At 32.9% G+C, this 20,713-nt stretch overlaps 4 protein-coding genes across 4 annotated transcripts; 3 read left to right on the top strand and 1 right to left on the bottom strand.

Annotated features, from left to right (window-relative positions):
* The first annotated feature begins 118 nt into the window (after nucleotides 1-118).
* On the top strand, nucleotides 119-4,001 carry LOC106667390 (GTP-binding protein 10 homolog). The gene is made up of 8 exons (XM_014395307.2): nucleotides 119-252; nucleotides 2,444-2,582; nucleotides 2,648-2,812; nucleotides 2,891-3,109; nucleotides 3,171-3,288; nucleotides 3,362-3,482; nucleotides 3,559-3,682; nucleotides 3,756-4,001. Exons 1-8 carry the CDS (start codon nucleotides 220-222, stop codon nucleotides 3,983-3,985), a joined length of 1,149 nt encoding a protein of 382 aa, XP_014250793.1. The 5' UTR covers nucleotides 119-219; the 3' UTR covers nucleotides 3,986-4,001.
* A 2,029-nt stretch (nucleotides 4,002-6,030) lies between these two features.
* LOC106670485 (retinol dehydrogenase 14) lies at nucleotides 6,031-12,688 on the top strand. Its single transcript, XM_014400904.2, has 8 exons — nucleotides 6,031-6,193; nucleotides 9,770-9,962; nucleotides 10,389-10,481; nucleotides 11,362-11,601; nucleotides 11,656-11,838; nucleotides 11,899-12,008; nucleotides 12,068-12,157; nucleotides 12,217-12,688. The coding sequence occupies exons 2-8, from the start codon at nucleotides 9,773-9,775 to the stop codon at nucleotides 12,319-12,321; spliced, it is 1,011 nt and encodes a 336-aa protein (XP_014256390.1). The 5' UTR covers nucleotides 6,031-6,193; nucleotides 9,770-9,772; the 3' UTR covers nucleotides 12,322-12,688.
* Nucleotides 12,689-14,946: 2,258 nt separating this feature from the next.
* Nucleotides 14,947-16,573, top strand: LOC106670424 (dnaJ homolog subfamily C member 21). The gene has a single exon (XM_014400753.2). The coding sequence runs from the start codon at nucleotides 15,071-15,073 to the stop codon at nucleotides 16,454-16,456; it is 1,386 nt and encodes a 461-aa protein (XP_014256239.1). The 5' UTR covers nucleotides 14,947-15,070; the 3' UTR covers nucleotides 16,457-16,573.
* Nucleotides 16,574-18,700: 2,127 nt separating this feature from the next.
* On the bottom strand, nucleotides 18,701-19,201 carry LOC106666813 (cytochrome b-c1 complex subunit 6, mitochondrial-like). The gene has a single exon (XM_014394280.1). It carries the CDS (start codon nucleotides 19,088-19,090, stop codon nucleotides 18,821-18,823), a length of 270 nt encoding a protein of 89 aa, XP_014249766.1. The 5' UTR covers nucleotides 19,091-19,201; the 3' UTR covers nucleotides 18,701-18,820.
* Nucleotides 19,202-20,713: the final 1,512 nt, after the last annotated feature.

Below are 20,713 nucleotides of genomic sequence, written 5' to 3'. Positions count from 1 at the left end.
GAAAACGAGATTTTTTTGCATTTTGTTTTTATATTTGTACAATTTATAATAATTACGTCTTAATTAGTTCAAATATAATGTTTGTGATGGTTAAATCGATCATCGATGGTAAGCGAGGTTCCGATATAACGAGGTTACTGAAACCTTGTGATGTCCATGCACCATTTAACTAGCATTTCAAAAAAATGAATTTACAACTGTAATACAGATAAATTAAACATGGTATTCCTTTCGATGTGTTTGTTGTCTGAAGTAAGTTTAATGTATGAACTAAATTAACATTTTAATTATTTTCTTGACGTAAATTTATTGTATTGAAACATGTCTGCTAAGGGTCAACTTAACTGTTTATTCTCCTACAACTGCTGAATAAATATAACCCTTTTATTAATTTATCTTTTTACTTATCAAAACATGAGACCCAAAAACCCACTCGTGCCATGCTTTCTCGCTCCCTGTAAGGGGCCGAGGCATGGCACTCGACCAAGTGTGTCACGCTGAGCTTTCTACAAGCAGGAAACGTGTCTGGAGTGTTGTGGAAGACATGATTCAATGTTGTATAAAATTTGGCAGTGGCAGGAAACGTGTGTAGAGTTTGCTCCAGAATCAGGGATCTGTGTGTCAATTGGGTATGTCCTATCCTCAAATGGGTGAATACGATCCCTTTCTTACATTTCAGACCTTCGGTAGGCCATTTTTGTTCTTAACTTGCAAGAGTTTCTCGGTTGATCCACCCCTTGATATTTTCAACGTTCTTTTGCGTTTTTTAATGCAAGTACAGTGTACTGGGGTGGAACATGGTGGTTCTTTTTGGATTATTGTGGAAAACATGAATCAATGTTGTGTAAAATTTGTCAGTGAAGGCATATTTGGAAGCAGACACTAAAGAAACTCTCTTAACAAGTGTCTACCACGTGGAGAGAGAAAACTGAATAATTTAAGAATTACACTCAGCTGTTCGTTTGTGGGATATTGAGTGCTGTATAAAGACAGAAATAAAAATATTCCATCTTGGACCATTTGTCCAAAAAATTCAAAATACTAGGTAACCAGAAATGTTTATGTGGTTTTTCATTTGTTATTGTTTTAATATCATCCATCAACCTTTATATTTATATAGGTGGACATGTGTGTTGCTCACATAATGCCAAGAGGATAATGGTCAGTTCATAAAGAAAAAATGTCTTGAAAAGTTCTCTATAACTTTTGTTTATGTTTTCAAAACCCATAATTTGTGCAAGCTTATTGTGTGAATTTTAGGTTGGTACTAGACTGGCTCTAGTATAGATTCTCACTCAGCTCATAAAATTTGCATTGCGTGTGGTGATGAAACAATAAGTGAATGCACTGCCCAAAAGTGGTTCAAATGGATGGTGTTCCTAGCTTATAATTAGATTTATTGCTTGGTGTAGTCTTCATGTAAGGGAGGAAAGTTGTCAGGTTGGTCATAGGTCTTGAAATAGATGGTGGAAATCTGTAGGCAATTCTTCTGATTACAAATTCTTTAGGAAGAAGACTTCTGGACTCTGGACTTAGGTGAATAAGTCAATGAATTCTCACTGTCAGACTCTTATCATTCAGTTCTTCACTTTAACTCAGGTCCTGACTCTGACTCTCAGATCACTCAGATTCTCACTCATACTCTTACTCAGGTCCTGATTCTAACACTGTTTACCTCTCTATTTCTGACTGTAACTAATGGTCTCTATGTGTGACTCCATCTCAACTGAAACTCGGACTTTGGTACCACCCAGTGTTATACTCTGGCTTGGCCAGTAATGGGATCTGGTTATGAACCTTGTAAGCCATGGGTTAAGCAGCTGTTTACGAAGCTGTAGGCCCCTGGGTATAGCCAGGCCTTGGGTGCAGGCACCAATATTATTTTCTTTTATATCAGCCAAATGATGTGTATTAGCTGCCCAAAACATAACAATGAAATGTTCTAAAAAAGATAGCTGCCTTTTTATGCGTGTCTTTGAAATGGATAAAACACCACTTTAAAAAGAGTCTAATTGCTGAAATGTTTAATATTTTAATGTTGCATTGTCTTATTAATGGAACTGATACAATTGTTATTTTGTTAAATTATCACAAAATTAATATAAATAATGTTGGATAACGTTGCAGAAAGAAAGTTTAAATATTTTATGTAAGCCTTGTATTTCATAAATTTGAGTCAAATAACCAATTACATAACTTTTATTTTAAATATTTCAATTAAAACATGGCTGAAGGAATTTCTAAAAAATCAATTATATAAGTATATATGTTTATGATTAATAATTATGATTATTTGGAGATCATGAGATGTGGTCTGGTGTGACCACACATTAATAATAATTTAAATTTAATTTCACGATATTTTTGCATACAAATAAATTTAATACATGTAAAAAGCAATGAAGGTAAGTTAAGTAATTAATGAATTTTATTCTTATTAAAGAAGCTGATTAGAAAGAGTAAACGAAAAATATTGGACAGCCTAAGAATATACGTTAAAGGCGGTTCTGGAGGATTTGGATTAAAAAAATATGGTGGAATTGGAGGGGCTGGAGGAGATGTAATTGCTAACGGTTTAAAAGGTAAATTATTTTCTGAAGATTGTTTGAATTTCAGTAATTAATGAATTGTAATTTAATTTGTTAAGATGCAACGTTTAAAGATATTCTTAAAAAAAACCGTTCCAAAAGATTTATTGCGGGACATGGTGAGAATTCAAGTAGCAAACGGATCTTAGGAAAGAAAGGAAGTGATTTGACAATCCAAATTCCACTCGGTGTTACAGTTTATGATGAAGCAGGATCTAAAATTGGTAAATTTTACTACCCATTACATAAGTCCATCAGTATATGTAGTGATGGTTGTTTATATCTAATTTTGATCCATCTAGGGGAAGTAAATAAAGAAGGTGAAAAAGTGCTTCTATCTGAAGGAGGTATCGGAGGTTGTCAGGATACTGATTACTGCGGTAGGACTGTTGAAGGAAAAGTAGTGACGTTGGACCTCAAATTGATTGCTGACATAGGGCTTGTTGGTTTCCCTAATGCTGGGAAATCAACACTTCTTTCAATCTTGTCAAATTCAAAACCAAAAATTGCATCTTACCCTTGTAAGTTGTATGATTTTTTTTTTTTCATCTAGGATTTCATTTTTGTAATGTTTGGTTTTAGTTACAACAATAGAACCAAACATAGGAGTAATGCAATACAACGATTTAAGAACAATAACTATGGCAGATCTTCCAGGACTTATTGAAGGTGCTCATGTAAATATTGGGATGGGATTTAAGTATGAACTTTTGTTCTTTATTTTGTTTATTTTATTTTTATTTATTTTTAACTAAATATATTTAATTTTTTAGGTTTTTAAAACATGTTGAACGAACAAAAATTCTATTGGTTGTCGTTGATGTATCAGGCTTTAGACTTAGTGTGCGTCATAATATTAGATCATGTTTAGAAACAATTGTAATTTTAAACAAAGTAATGAGTAAAAGAAATTTATTTTTTATTTAGATATAACTGGCCATTAGTAAACAAGAGACTTTTTTATTTTTAGGAACTGGAATTATACAGGGAGGAGCTTCTGACGAAACCTGCTGTCCTTGTAGTGAACAAAATGGATCTTCCCCGAGCCAAGGAAACATTTTACACAATTGAAAAAAGCATTGGAAATTTAAAAGGTAAAAATTGTAATTTTTTAATTTAATTTATTTATTTGTTTTTTTATCAGGTTGATTTTTTTTTTTTTTTCAGATTGTTTCAATACTGTACCTGAAGAGCTGAGGCCAAAAGTGCCCTTCAAATTCCGCGATATAATCGGAATACAGGCTATTAACAAAGATGAAACTGAAATAAAAAAACTCAAAGATATCCTTAGGAGGGCAGTCGATGAAACTGAATTAGACAAAGAGTTAGATAAAGAATCCCAGTTATTCGAATTTATTGACAATAGATTGAAAATACACGGGCCAAAACTTATATAATATCTATAATTTTTATTATTGTAAATAATAAATATTCTCATTTATTGTAAATAAATAAATATTCTTTATAAGTACATTAGTTCGTTTACAAACCTAAATTGATATTAATTGAAAACAAATACTGTGTTCTTAAAATAGGGTATGAGTTTAGAGAAAAATATTTTCTCTTAAGTTTTTGACAAAGACAATTTTATTTTTAAAAATACCCTTCCAACTTATTAAACTTAATTATTAAAAACTCATTTAATGTTTACTGCTTGCTGATTTATAAAAGCTCAAATCTGCACATGCATGTACATATAACACACTCGCAATCTACCAGCAACTCTTGCTTTTGATATTGACAATAAATTACCGAAGGACTCGAGAAAAAACTACCCCAAGCATTGGCAATCCAGGGACAGACCTCAGTCTTAGCCATCCAGCTGCCAAGCTTGGGTCCAACTGCTAGATCATTTAAGTCCTCAACACAATCAGTTCCAAAATCCAGACCCATTTACATTCTCACTTACTCTTCAATTCTTTCTTATTTACATACATTGGTTAAGGGTGGTGGAGTACTCAATATTCTGCCATCTGCCCTGTCATAAAATACATTCACTCAACAAACTAGACATTAAACTGTCTATAAAACAGTACTGTTTCTTCCAAGATTTGAAGCAAGGGACACATACTCACTGCCGTGCTCAAGTACCATAATCATATGGGGTGGCATTCCTATGAGTCAAGGAATTGCACCCTTCAATTAGACGGGACACATCAGGCAACTTTTCTCTGCATGCCAAACTTTCTGTGCATGAACATCCCAAGGTTGCAGTAACCCCGTTGTATCAGAACCTCGCTTGCCATTGATGATCAATTTAACCATTAAAAAAAAAAAAATACTTTGGCCCAAAAATAAATTGGGCTTATCATCGGGTGAGGATGATCCTTCTTCAAGTCAGGTCCTCCAAAGGCCACCTATGAATAGTGAACTGACTCACTAACACTGCCAGTTCTTTTATCATGTTTTTTTTTATTGCATTTATAATTATCATTTATAAATGTGTTCTTTTGAGAACTAAATGCACAATTAAAGCTTGAAATTAATTTTATTTATGACATAGTTATTTTAAGCTCCTTAAAAAATATTGTCATTTATAATTATTTTAATATTATCATCCTGGACTGGTTATCCGTGCTTGTTTGGTTTCTTCAGTGATCGGCCAAATGTTACACCGTTGTCACAAAAAAATCAAAAATGGTGAAATGCTAAAATTTGCCAAATCAGACCAAGATGAGATCGGTAATGACTAAACTTCAATATCTAACTTTATTGATCATTAGATAATAGATGACTGATTAATAAACATGACACTCAGTATTAAGAAACTAAATCTGTACAGGGTGGTCTAATGAAACAAGTACACAAAAATTTTGTTCTATTAAATGAATAATTAATTTAAATAAAAGAAAATGCGGTATTCTCTATAATGTATAATTAATTAAAGTTTTAAAATTTGTTTTATTATTAAATTATACAAAACAAATTCACTTTTAAAAGAGTTATATTTCATCCCCTAATAATTATTGTAACATTTTATGATTATTTGGAGGTCGTGAGGTGTGACGTAGGTTCTAGAAAAATATTGTCTTTATTGTGCCAACAATGACCTCCAAATAATCATCAAGTAACAGTCACTAAACACAACACGTAACATTTTATATTTTAAAAAATCTATATGTATCATATAAAATTCATTCAATTAATTATTAATGCGTTACATTATACAATTATGTTAATTATTAAAAAAATTCAAATAGAAAATTTATCATATATTTAAGTTAAGAAACATAAAAGAAATTTCTCCTCCATTAGCCCATTAACCAAGTGGTTGAGTAAAAGATTAGTGAAAGTCTTTATTAAATATAGTTCATAGACAATAATGCTTTCACTTTCAACTATCCTAGGAATTTTCTTTCACCCAACATCATATCACACTTAATCCCTACTCCTTAATATTTCCAAAGCCGGCCAACCATCAATAGGTCAGCCACCTGCTCTTCCTTCTCCCTCCTTGCATTTTTCAATCATCAATAGCAGCTTACTTACGGATTTCATTCTCCCTTCCAAGAGGCTTAAACATAAGAACACCTTCACTAAGCCATAATCAGTCTTAAGATCCTTCTCTATTGTCTATTCTTCTCACAGTAGCAAAACAAAGAATTGTGAGTACCTGTTAATTATTGTCATTGTTTACCAATTATATTTATCTATTACTTGTTTGTGTAAGACACAAATTCATATTTTATATAATCCAGACATGTGTATTATACTCATATCTCTTTTAGGATTTTATGTATTGTAGAAGCTTAAAAAATATTTATATTTGTTTATTTATTTGATCCTTTGTCTTTATTCCACAACAACTATATTGAAAAATAACATTATTCTAAAATAAGGGCTGCTTAAATATATAATTTAATATAACACTAATTGTGTATACCAGTAGTGGGTTTTTCTGTTTTATTTTTCACAAAAATATTTTAAGTTTAATAAAGATTATTAAATAATTATGTTGAATGACATGTCCATTGCACATAATCACGCAAGCCATTCATTGAATATTCTCAAATGCATCTGATAGATCAAAACTATGGCAGTAGGGAAATAGGATGATCAGAAATGATCAAAGTACACGTTTACTTTTTGTAAGTGTAGCATATAAGTTTGGAGTCAAAATAAAACATCCCTTGCTTTGTGAGAAGAGAGTTGATACTTTTTATGTTTTATAATATCTATAAAAATAGAATAGGAGCAGTTCTGTGTCTTTAATATGTACATGTTATATTGTTGACTTTACAGATAGATTAGAATGTTCAAATTATTGAATTTTATTTTTTTATGGTGTAAAATTCAACAATGGAAAGTTCTAATATTTTATTTTCTAATTATTCAGAAATCGTGATATGCGGTCTGGTGTGATGTAGGTTTCAGAAAAATATTTTCTTTATCGTGCCAACATTTCAATCTTTATTGAGATCATCTTCAGGGCTCAAAGCGTTTGTCTTCTATGTAATTGTGCCATTCTTGCGTGTCGTGTTGAGAGTGCCAGTGAGATTTTGCTGTTTTATGTTTATATATGTTGGATTTTGAAGAACGTATATAAACATAAAACAGCAATATCTCACTGGCACTCTCAACACGACACGCAAGAATGACACAATTACACAGAAGACTAACACTTTGAGTGAGTAGAAATACTTTGATTGAATATAAAAACAATATATTTTGCATTGTATAAATTCCCTTTTTTCCACATCCTACATGTATTTGTTAAATGTAAACAATGTTTGTAAATCCCAGGCCCTGAAGATGATCTCAATAAAGATCGAAATGTTGGCACGATAAAAAAAATGTTTTTCTGAAACCTACATCACACCAGACCGCATATCATGATTTCTGAATAATTATCGACTAACAGTCACTACTCACCACATATTTTATTTTTTATTCATTTTTGCCACAGAATAAAGACAATGTTTACACACTCCTTCTCATTTTAAAAAATATAAAAACGACACAACCAACAAAATAGGGCAGGCCAACCACTGAAGCTGGGAAAACACACCAGAAAGAAATTAAACAAAAATAGGCTAAGGTGATCAATATTTCTCAATTTAATATAAGTCTATTGTAAAATACTCCTGTTCCGACGACTTGTAAAATCTGCAAAATCAAACATTAGTGGTATTAAAACTTTGTGGAATAGAAGTTTATTGCAAAATTCACAATTACTGAACATTGTATTTATGCGACAATTATGAGTAATATGTTTCCGTCCCTCCAAAATAGTACGGTTTATTTAGCTTTCGATTATATTTTAGATTTTAATTGTGTAAATTATTACAGTATTAAAACAAAAACACTTAATGGGGACCTCAGTGGCCAAGTGGTTAGAGCATCCAACTTGTCACGCTAGCAGTTCTGAATCCCGGCAGAGCCCATGGCTTTTTAATTAATTATTAAATTATTATTATTATACTATAAAAAATGTATTGTAAAATGGTGTGACCCTCCTGTATGGCAGGAAACACTTTTTTTACTTTTTAAATTTCTTATTTAGTTATATCCATTATGTAATAAAGTTTTTGCAACTCTCTTTCAACTACTTATGTTAGTTCTTCATAGAAAAATTCATTTGAAAATACTTGTTTATTTTTAAATAACCTGAATATAAATATATTTTTCTTTTTAAAAATTCATTTTTTGGCTATTTTAAGTTGTATCATACTTTTTATTAATATTCTTTCTTGACAACTACGTTTTATTTGACAAAAAAAAAAGAGACGGTGGGAAAAGAGAATTTTAATTGCATTCACTAATTCTCAGCAAACTTTCTATTGGCCTCTGCCCTAAGACCAAACAATTGAAAAATTACTTAATTACTATTACAACAGACAATAATGAAATTATACTTTTCTAAAGTAACTACAAGAAAAAAAAAATTAAATGGAATAAATGTTTGTCAAATATTATTGCTCTTGTATGCCTAATGTTGTTGAAATATTTTGAACTTTTATTAATTTTATAAAAGGAACAAATATATGTCCTGTAAAACCAAAGTATAACATAGAAAATATTACTTCAAAATTATAAATAATTTGCTATTTTAGCTTAGTACTATCTAACACTAGGAAAAAAATATCACAAATAAATTATTGATTTTTGTTCAACTGAAAAAAAAACCAAAAAAAAACAACCACAATTATATTAAAGTACTTTGCAATGCTTGTAAAAGACAAATTAAGCTACTGACACCATGGCCTAAGCCGTTGGTGGATGAAATATAATATTGAACAAAAATTGATTGTGAAATATTGGTAAAAGGTTGGTGACCTCTAGTTTGGCCATTACTGACCATCCCAGGCGAAGGCAGTACGAATAGGAAAATCAGGGTGATCAGAGATGAAGCTATAAACATGCTTAGTGCTTTTATTTTATGAACATTAACATTTAAAAACATAAATTAGTGGCTACAATGGTTTAGGCATTGACACAGTACTCATCACTGTAAGTTTAATGTTCCAGGTTCGACAAAACTTAAACAGGCTTTTTTTCAAAAACCAACATCCCGAGGATTTATATGACCTCTGCTGTTGCGACCCCTCGTAAAAAAATTTATTAAAATATATCAATTTTTCAAAATGGTTCCAAAAATAGCATTTCATTAAAGTCAATATAAGGAAATATTTAATTGAAGTCTATCACAAAATTATAATATAAAAGTTTGAAAATATTTGTATTTTTAATTAAATTTGGCATAAATAAAGCACTTGACTTAATAATTAATGTAACTAGCAAAGTGAAATACTGATTTTATTGTTTCCATAAAAAAATAAATAAATAAAAATAATACTATAAATTGGGTTTATTTTCATTGTAGATGTTCATGCACATAAAAAATGAACATTTCATAATATATATTGTATATAAATACAGTCTTTACTTAATTTTAATTTGAGAAAGTAAATTTATTTCTTAAGCAATATAATGTTTTGGAAGTTTAAAGTTAAATATAAAGTATATTTTTGAAATAAACACAGTGAGATTTAGGGAAGTAAAAACAAATTAAAAAATTCTTCCGATGTTGCAAGTTTGGTTCTTGGTGACCTTGGTGATACCCCGCTACTTGAAAAACAGATTTTCTCCTCATGCTCCAACTCCCACCATAAAAAATTCAGGCTCTCCGTCTGTTAACAGTGCATGACCTTACTATACCCTCTCTCTTCAACCTTTTCTAGGGTATGTCACAGACTAGTCTATTATCAGAGCTCTTGCAGTCTACTGTACTCATTCAGCTTCTTGGAGGACTGGTCGCGCTGCTCCTGTTTCTGCTTGCGGCGCTTAAATTCTATGTGCAATACACGACAGGGGTTTGTAACAGTAATGCTAAAATGATTGGAAAGACAGTCATAGTCACTGGTGCGAATGGAGGTAAATTTTTTACAAATTTTGAAATATTGGAATTTGAAATTATTTTTAAGTACATAATATACAAAATCAGCAAGCATTTTAAATTAAATCTAATAATTATTTGCTGTTAAATTTTTTTTTTTTTTTTTTGCTGACCTTGAGTTTGTTATGTATACTTAAAATATTTACGACATTCTAAACAGCCAATATTATAATTTTTTAAGTTATTTTTACATATTTACTTTTTATCTAATAATACAAATTCAATTTTAAAACATTTCAATAATTTTCCATTATACTTTAACATCTGAAATATATGACAAAGTAGGAAACTAAGTTTCCCTTTAATTTTTCCTAAATATTTTCATTCTGGAGTTTACAGTTTATTTTAGTATTAATAATATTATTAAAAGATTAAATAATTGTATTTATTTTTAAAAAAATTAGGTATTGGATATGAGACAACGCTTGATTTGGCAAAACGAGGTGCAAGGGTTATAATGGCCTGTCGGAATTTAGAGGTTGCAGTTGTAGCTCGAGGTAAATTAATAAATAATTTATTTATACATACATATTTTAAATATTAAAATTGACTGTATTCTTAAATTGTTTTCCAAGTCACTGCTGACAATTATTATTACCCAAGTGCTTGTGATGGTAGATGTATCCCTCAACCCAAGAAATGGATGAATTAAATGGAAATGAATGAATGGAGAATATTTTTTTTAAATATTTTAATGTTCTGACTAGTTTTGGCCATGTTCAAGAATATTACTGATTACTAGCTGTAATTAGCTCAAATCTGCATATGCATGTTCATGCAAACACAAGTGTGCAGAGTTAAGCCTATCACTTCTTGCAGCTTGTCGGCAATTCTAGCTTTTGTGTAATTTACACCGGATTGTTGGCAGTTCTCTTATCCGTTCAGCTACCGAGGTTGGGATCCAGTGGTCCTACATGCTCTCTATATGGAGCCAAAGAATAGAACGTTTCAATTAAGTGCGTAACATTGAGCAATTTTCTCCACTTGCCAGACACATAAGCGGACTTTGTCACAAAATTGTCATGTGTCAACCTTGCATGGTCTATCCTTCATCGGGTGAAGATTACACTTCTTCTACGAGTCAAATCCTCAAGGGCCACCTATCAACAGGGAGCTCCTCAGCCAATCTGGCCCAACAACAGTGCCACTTTTTTTGTAATCATGTTTTTCAATTAATATTTAGTCTCAGAGAACTGGATTGCAGTGATTTCGTTCTTCAAGGAAATTTAAAATATATAACCAATATAAAATATTGAACTACAATGTGGTGTACAAATAAAATCTAACATAATTTTAACTTATTTTTAGGAGAAAAATAATAAGCATAACAAATTATAATAAACATTAATTTACAGGCCAGTTTGCTTCTTTTTTCAGATGAAATTGCAAGGAAGGCAAAAAATCAAAATATTGTTGTACGGAAACTGGATTTGAGTAGTCTCAAATCAGTCAGGGAGTTTGCAGAAGAGATAAACAAGACTGAAGAGAGGCTCGATGTATTAATTCACAATGCAGGAATGGCAAACACATTTTCTAAACATGTCACAGACGAAGGTCTTGAAGTGACAATGGCCACAAATCAATACGGGCCGTTTTTGCTTACACACCTTTTAATAGGTAACACCATCATGCATGATTTCCATTACATATTTATAAACTATTGGCTTTTAGATCTGTTGAAGAAATCCAAACCGAGCCGCATAATTGTAGTGGCGTCTGAATTGTACCGGCTGGCATCTGTCAACTTAGAAAATCCTAATCCTGTAAATAGCCTTCCAGCATATCTGTACTACGTCTCAAAGTATGCAAACATTTGGTTTACTCTCGAACTTGCAAGACGCTTGGAAGGCACTGGTAAAGCACATTAAATTTGTAAATAGATTTAATATATTAAACTAATACGTTGTTTTTAAGGAGTTTCAGCTAATTGCCTCCATCCGGGGATGATTGATTCAGGAATTTGGAGGAATGTCCCTTTCCCGCTCAATTTGCCAATCAAACTAATCGCTAAATTATTTTTCAAGGTTAGTTTATTAAGTTTAAAACTAACATAAAAAAATTCATACTGCAATAATTTCTTTAGAATCCTGAACAAGGCGCACAGACTTCAGTCCATTTGGCAGTTTCCGATGAAGTCGACGGCATGAACGGCAAATACTTTATGGACTGCAGAGTAAGTGTGAAATTTTAAACCAATCAATAACTGACAGCAATAACAATTATTATTTTTAGGAGCACAATCTTTCATCGGGTGCAAAGGACATGGAAAAAGCGAAAAAATATTGGGAAATCTGTGAAGAGTTAGTTCAGCTGAAGCCTACAGACCCAAGAATTTAACATATAAAATGGTGATTGAAATTTTAAAGATAAATTTATAACTACATGTAAGTTAATTTTAAATTTTTTTTGTTAAAACCAAGTTTTATATTTATATTTTTTTGGTGTGAATTAGAGGCTTTCAAAACTAGAACCTTCTACATGTGATATTTAAATGTGTTAATATTTATATGAATTTATTTAATGTCACAACCATTTCAAAAGAGTTCTATTTTTTAAATAAGTAATAATAGTATAATTGAAAAAGCAAAATTGATTTTCTTTGAGATCTTTTATATTTCTAAGTGAATTTTAATATGAATGATTGTAAATTTTATTTGTGCAATATTAAGATGTATAGTGTTAAGTAAAATTTAATAAGTTTGGACTTTTTTAATAATTATTTTATTACCTTAATTTATTAGTAGGTAAATCTAATAATATAATTTTATGGAGATGCTTTTGTCTGAGAAAAACTAAATTAATCTAGTGTTTGCTACTGTTCAAGAAAAAAAAATCTATTTTACCATATCCGACACAAAAATTTTCTAGTACAAATACTTTATGGTGAGTGAAGGTCTTCAAGGTGATAAACCTGTAGTTTGATTATCTTCAAAGCTTCTTTTTCTTTCTTTGGATGTGAAAAAAAAAGTGTGAATTTAAGCTATCAGCACTAGGCATCCTCTTTGACTGCACGACAAGCACTCGATGGATGGATTTATGTGCACGGTTGATCACAAGGCCTACAACCCTTCAACCTCCTTAGAAAATCGGTTTGGTAGGGAGGATATGAATAGAAAGATCATGGATGAGGGTATTCAATGGTCTGAGAGTACTAACAAAGAGCAGAGTATTATTGTTAGTGAGGAGCATTTTTAACAGGATAGGATTCTGTTGATTTGATTTTTTAACCGTACCAACTTTTATTTGTCTTGCACCCTGTAGTTTCATTAGCATAAATCTGGTTGTTACCATTACTAATATGTAATAGAGAAACATGATTTAAAAAATGTGGCAGTATTGGTGGAATCCTGTGCTATAGAAGCAAGATCCTCAGAGGATCTGACTTGTACATCCTCACCTAGTTAAGAATAGGCCAGACAAAGTTGACACTTGGTTGACTTACTTTTGGGCCAAAGCCTGCATATGTATCCGGCATGCAGAGAATGGTTGCTTGATGTGTCACACCTAAATGAAGGGTGCAATTCCTTGGCTACATACAGAGAGCATGCAGGAATGCTGTCTGGATTGATAATTGTGCTTGAGCACAAGCATTTTCCCTGTTCCGATTCTTAGTGGAAACAGGGTTGTTCTATTGTATACAGTAATAATAGTTGTATATACCTAGTTTGTCTTCAGAGTGAATGTATTTATTAGCGGGAATGCCCATCATCCTAATTGAATGAATGGTATGTGAATAGGAAAGAATGTATTTAAGAATGGATTTGAGTATGAATGGGTTTGTAAATGCATGAATTGGTTGCTGAATTGACCTAGCTGCTGACACCCCCCAACCTCGATGGCTGGACGGATAAGACTGTGGTCTACCCCATACTGCCATCATTCTCTGCTGGCAAATTACTGTAAATAGCAAAAGCTGGAATTGCTGGTGGAGTACAAGAAGCGAATAGGCTCAACTCGGTACATGTGCAGATTTGAGCATATATAAATCCAAATCTAAAATCTTCTCATAAAGCAAACAATGTTGAGTTAATTTTAATTTATAAGACTCAAAACTTATGGTGTTTTTAAGTAAATTATACTTTGATCCTATCTGCCTTTTGCAGGTTTTGTCTTCAGAAGAGTTTCGATATTTCACCATCTTTAGTGGTTGGTCTTCGTGTGATTTTGTCAATTGTGTTCTTTTTTAAGTTTCAAAAATGCGAAGGGATTAAAAGGAATTAAACAAATACCAAGAAAACAGATTAAATTAAACACTGACAAGATAGATAGATACTTTCACTTACAACAAAAGATGAAGTACTAAATCAAAGAAATAAATTTATAAGTATACAAGCATTGATTAGAACCATCTGATGGAGGTTGTTGCTGGTATCATAAAAAACAATATGAAAGTTTAAAAAGAAAATATATTAAGAAAAGAAAAAACTAAAAAAAATAAAAAAATATTAATTAAAAAACTAAAAAAACAAAACGAAGCAACACAAACTACACAATAGTAAATAAGTAAAATAAAACAAACAAAAAATACAAAGTAGAGACTGACTTTGGAGAGCAAACCTGAGATGTAGTGGGCCATATCAGTAATGATAATTAAATTGCTGGTTCTTTAAAATTACCTTTGTTAAAGTGAAATAATGCCGAAAAAGGATTAATTTATTTGCAAGGGATAGGTACAAAGAAGATCGAACGCGAAGAAGGCATTTGTTTCTCTTATATTGACATATTTTTTGCAGAAACCTATGAAGATTGTCTTTCAACTCTGAGTAATTTTCCCATGAAGGAGAAAATCGAAATCATTATCCTTTTTATTAAGTATTAAACATTGACAAAAGCATGTTGTAAATTTAAATAAAATTATATATATGTTAAATTGTATATAAAGAAGTGCCTCTTTGTTAAGTTCTTCATTTCACTTTTGGAGCGTTGTTGTATGTCACAGATCGATACCTCGAAGTACGAACTATGGCACAGAAATACAAAATTAGGAATGTAACCTCGTGCGACTAGAACTTAGCGTTTAGGTCTCAGCGACTCAGCCTCTGGCTGAGTTTTATATTTTAAATGGTTTGACGTTGAAAAATCCACAATGAAGTGTTATTACGAAGTCCTCGAAGTGGACGAAGATGCCAGCGACGAGGACATAAAGAAGTCATACAGGCGACTTGCCCTCAGATGGCACCCGGACAAAAATCTGGAGACGGCGGATGAGGCGAAAGAGATGTTCCAGCTGGTGCAGCAGGCGTACGACGTCCTCAGCGACCCCCAGGAACGTTCTTGGTACGACAGGCACAAAGATTCAATACTTAAAGGTGGTCTGGGAGAGAATTACCAAGACGACAGCTTGAACGTGTACGCCTATTTCACCACTTCTTGCTACAAAGGGTTCAACGACGACGAGAACGGTTTTTACTCGGTGTACAACGAGGTGTTTAAGACTATCGCAGCTGAAGACTCGGAGTTCTGCACAGACGACGTCGAAATCCCTGAATTCGGCGATTCGAAAAGCCCCTACTTGGAAGTTGTTCACCTCTTCTATTCCCACTGGCAGAGTTACTCGACCAAAAAGACATTTTCCTGGCTGGACGAGTATGACATAAGGCAAGCCCCGAACCGGCGGGTCGTAAGGCTTATGGAAAAAGAAAACAAAAAGATTAGAGATAAAGCGAGAAAAGAGCGTAATGAAGAGGTGAGAGCATTGGTAAACTTCGTACGCAAAAGGGATAAAAGAGTACAAGAATATTCCAAACTGCTTGAACAGAAGTCCCTAGAAAACGAGAAAAAAGCAAATGAAATGAGAAAAAAGCAAATATTAGAAAAAAACGAAAAAATGAAGAGCTATGTCGAATCGGATTGGTCCAAGTTTACGAATGTTCTTGATGAGTTGGAGCAGATCGAATCGCAGTTGACAGTAGAGGATGAAGAAGAAGAATCCCTTTATTGCACCGCTTGCAATAAACTTTTTAAAACTACAAAAGCTTTTCACAATCATGAAAAATCAAAGAAACATCAGGAAAACTCAAAATTGTTAATGCAAAATGGAGACGAGGATGAAGACGAGAACGATGATGATCTTCTTGACGGGGAAGAAGATTTAGACGATATTTCCATTTCTACAGAGGATGAGGAAATAAAAACGAAAAAGAAGAAGGAAAAGAAAAAGAAAGCGTTTATGCCTGAACTTGACAACTCGGATGTCGATTTATCCCTCGAAGAAATAGAAAGGCAAAGGAATGAGAAAAAAACAGTAGAACCTGTTAAAAAACCTGCAAAAGTGAAGAAAAAAGACAAGGAAAAGAAGAAGGCAAAAGAAGAGAATCCCGAAGAGGAGGTGAAAAAAAACCTGTGTGTGACGTGCAATGAAGAGTTCCCCTCGAAAAACGCCCTTTTTAAACATTTAAAATCATCTGGGCACGCTGTGTATTTACCGGAAGCAACTGATAACAAGAAATCAAGCAAAAGTAAAAAGAAATAATTCGATTAGCCAATTTTTATTTAATTTCAAGTGACTGTGATGTGTAAAATATTAATATTAATAAATTGGAATGGAGAAACAGAAAATATCTCTTTTTCTGGCCTCATTATATCTTAATTTTGATAGAAAATGCCTCTGCTTTTTCTGACATTTAAAAAAAACAAGTTTAAATCATACATCATAGCCTAGAAGATCTGAAAAGTAAAAAATGACCAATTAAAAACCCTATATTATCAAAATAAAATAAGTACTTATTGAAATTAATCTTTAAGACAATTTAAGAAAGATCAGCCCAGCAAGAGTAGGCAGACCAGGATGATTGTTAACAACCGTATTACTGCAATTAATTACCAAAAGAATACAACTGAATACATATAATCTGTAAAGTCTAACTTGTATTTGCCAGCTATGTACTGCTAGTGGTTCTAGGTTCGAATCCTAGCAGAGCCCATGGTTTTTTAATGGATTATATTGTAAAATTGTTTGACCCGCATCTGTGACACCACAGAGTTGGACAAGCCCTCCTATATGACTAGAATTACAATAAGTGTAATATTATATGTAAATATTATAAGTAATTAACTTACCTTTACAGAATAAAAGTCAAGGGTATTTGCCTGATTTATGTTAATAGCAGATCGATTTTTGTGCACCAGTTGATGGGATCAACAAAATCATTGATAATAACACGTTTTTCAAGTTAAATTCTAAGATTCAATCTCTCATATTTATTCTAGATCATACTACTAATTACTTTGTTCCAGTGAAACCATCTATGGTTTTAATATCTGACTGTATAATAATACAAAAATTTCATATACACCAGAACATTTTCTTTTCGGAAGATAATTTATATATTTAACAGAAAAAGTGCACTCCTGATGCCAGTGGTGTTTGGTAGTTATTTGTTTTGTTTATATTTTAATTTTTATTAATAAGGCTAAAAAGATTAAAAATAGCAGTGAGGTATGTTATGTGATGAACTAGTACCTTATAGCTGTATCCTACTTTGCTTGCTATCACTGGTTTTATCTGCCAGACCTATTCTAGACAAAAAAAGGAGCCAATATGAATTCTCTACGCCCTGAACCCTAGTGTGGCGGGTGGCCTAGCATCTTGCCACAAAAAAAGGAGACACCGAAAAATGGATTTTTTCTCCAAAATCCAAGAAGTGCCAAAGCAATACTTACAAAGTTATTACTGGAGGGTAGCTGCAACTGAATCAAGATTCTAGTTGAACTCCTGAGAGGGCACTGTCGCCTAAGAAGGCGCATGCACCACATAGGAATACAGACAGAAGAAATACTGTGCAAGTATTGCCAGAAAGAAGAGGAGACTGCAGAACATGTTTTGCGTTTTTGTGAAAGTATAGGCAGATTCTTGCAACTAGGAGAGGAACTAAGGAGCAACTGGCAAGGCTATGTTATCGAGGATCTAACAGCAAGAATAAATATAATAAGCTGTTTTGCAACATCCAAACTACTGGTTCATCCTAGGCCTAGAAAATAGAATGAAGATTTTGACAAAACCTTGTTTCATAAATTATAAAAAGAACGCATATGATAAAATAACAGACAAACTACTGAAGTTGACCAAACTCTGAAACACATCTTACAGATCAAACCTGCAAGAATAGCCATAATGAAAATGGTATAATGGTGAAATGTGTATGAAGAACTTAACAGTAAGGATAAGTAGACCAAGACAAACTATAAAAAGGAACATGATAAAATAATACAGGCCAACCACCGAAGATGGCCAACGTTGAAATATGTCTGAAGAACTAAAACAATAATGATAAGAAAACTAGGATTGGATTGGAAACCATAGTTCATCACCCTATATACCTTAAAGAGAAATCTATGTGAAAAAAATTCTGGAAAATTTCAATCTCCAAGCGACGCATACAGATTACACCAGTCAATCTTAACACTTTTGTTACGGATGTCGTTAAGACATCCTCACATACGGGTGTTGTTCCAGAATGACACGTTTTATTCCTGACAGTGCACTGCTGCCTATGCCTTGAATCGTCATACAGACAAGAAACACTGTGCAGATACTGCCAGGAAGACCACATAACACATTTTAAGTTTCTGTGAAGGTTTCCTAGGTGAGGATTCATGCCTTTAAAGAACCGTGTTAAGGTGGTTAATAAAAAGCATAATTTATAGATAAGTCTTTGGCTGTTATGACTTAAAGATATTCTAGAGCTTTCGAGGTGAATAAAAATTATAACAGGGATAATTGTCAACTACATAACCATTTTATTTAATAACAAATATTGTACAGAGGAGAAAACTAAATAAATACAAAAGGAAAGATAGGCGGTTCACCTCTCCGAACTAGTTCTCGGTGTTTCCTTCACTTGAGTTTGGTGAATAGAGTTTTGGCGACGCAATGGTCAACGCAGTGGACGAAGTCCATCAGTTCTTCGACGCAGGTCTCCGTCGTCTGTGATTTCGAGCTGACCCTGGCTGAGCATTCGTTCAATCTGTCTTTAAACGATTTGCAGTTCGGTTCGCAACTTTCCTTGAGAGTCACCTGAGGGTCGACCAACTCCTCGTCGTCGTCAGACTGGGCGCTGATCTTCGGCACGACTTTACCGAACATACTGAAGCCGAACAGGGGCATTTTTTCGACTAGTTTTATGACTTTTATATTTTATTCTAATTCACTGAGGTGAATTGGTCAAAGGCCAGCCTCCAGAGGTTGGAAACGGAAATACAGATGTTATTTTAGGGTTTCACAGAAAAAAATGCTACCACCCGAACACCACAGTGCAGCCAAATGAAGCATAATTTTTTCCCATGTAACTTACTATTTTCATCCATTTTATATTTAATCTAAGCAAAGCTATAAGAAAACATTCTATCGGTAATTATCCATCACCATAAACGATCTTATATTTTATTTAAAAAAAGTATTTTTTATTGGTGTTTTTTTATAAATAAATATAAGCCTTTAGTTCCAGCAGGTTTATTTACATGGGAAGCTTTTCAATTATTTTATAATCATCTTCAGCCCCTTAACTCACAGCCTTGTTATTTATATTTTTTCGTATAACACTACTTATCAATTAATAATATGTTAACATTGAACATGAATGAGAATGTTAACATATTATTAATTTATAAAATATATATTTATTTATAAAAAAAACACCATTATGGAGTTCCACAGCAAGAACGGTGCCACACTCAACAACATCTTGAGTATTTTTTATCATAATTGTTTAACATATAATTGATTCCTTAAAAATATTTTTAAACATTTTTCATTCATATCTATAATTTAATGCATATAAGTCAAGCTGCTTGGTGAAAGAACTCAAAAGAAAGCAAGAACCACCCTGGTGGAATAAAGAACTGGGTAAACTAAGGGTCAATGCCAGTAGGGCATTTAACAAAGCAACAAGCAACTGGGGAGAGTATGAGGCTACTCATTTTATACAATCAAACCACCCACGGGACAAAAAAATAAAACTTTCGCAAATTATGCGGAGAAATATCTTCAGTATCAACAACATCTCGACTACATAAAACACTAGTAAAAGACAGAGTAGATAGATATAAACCCTGCCCTGAAGTAAACAAACAATTGATACACAGAAGATGCAAAGTAAAAAGTGATGCTATTTCTAAGTACACATTTTCCTCCTGGGATATGGATAGGGATAAAAGAGGTAGCAAAAGGTTTTTTGCAGTAGATTTGCTTTTTCGGTAGATCTATTGTGCACCTCTGTTTTTTTATGACTTACTGGCCAGCTTCAGGTTGTTAATCAACCAGCAGCTCCTTAGTGTAGGATCTTGCTTGTGGCTTTTCCTCTCCTGCAGAATCAACAAAGACCTTCAGAAAAACATAAAATGGTGTTTTCCCCTCTTCCTGGCAGTATCTGCACAGTGTTTCTTCTGTTTGTACTTCTAATCGGTGTACGTGCCTTCTTAGGTGGCAGAGCCATCAGGAGTCCAACCAGAATCCTGGTTCAGTTGCTGTTGCCTTCCAGTGCTTTCCTTTGTAAGTTTTGTATATACCCTTCTATGAATCTCTTCACGTCCCTCATGTCTGTTCCAGCAGGTTTTGGACTCATTAAGGATACATTTTTTGTGGCAAGATGCTAGGTCACAGTAGGGTTCAGGACTTAGAGAGACCATGCTGGCTCCCTCTTTGGCCAACATGCCAAGTTCAGACCATTGGTGATACCTACTTCAACCAAGGTGTACCTAGTACCTACAACCCATCCCTAGGAAATACGAG

The sequence above is a fragment of the Cimex lectularius genome, unplaced genomic scaffold (assembly GCF_000648675.2).
Source record: "Cimex lectularius strain Harlan isolate CLEC.00 unplaced genomic scaffold, Clec_2.1 scaffold209, whole genome shotgun sequence".
In the NCBI taxonomy this organism is placed as follows: Eukaryota; Metazoa; Arthropoda; class Insecta; order Hemiptera; family Cimicidae; genus Cimex; species Cimex lectularius.
The sequence above is the reverse complement of the archived record's forward strand: the minus strand, read 5'-3'. Positions and strand labels throughout refer to the sequence as shown.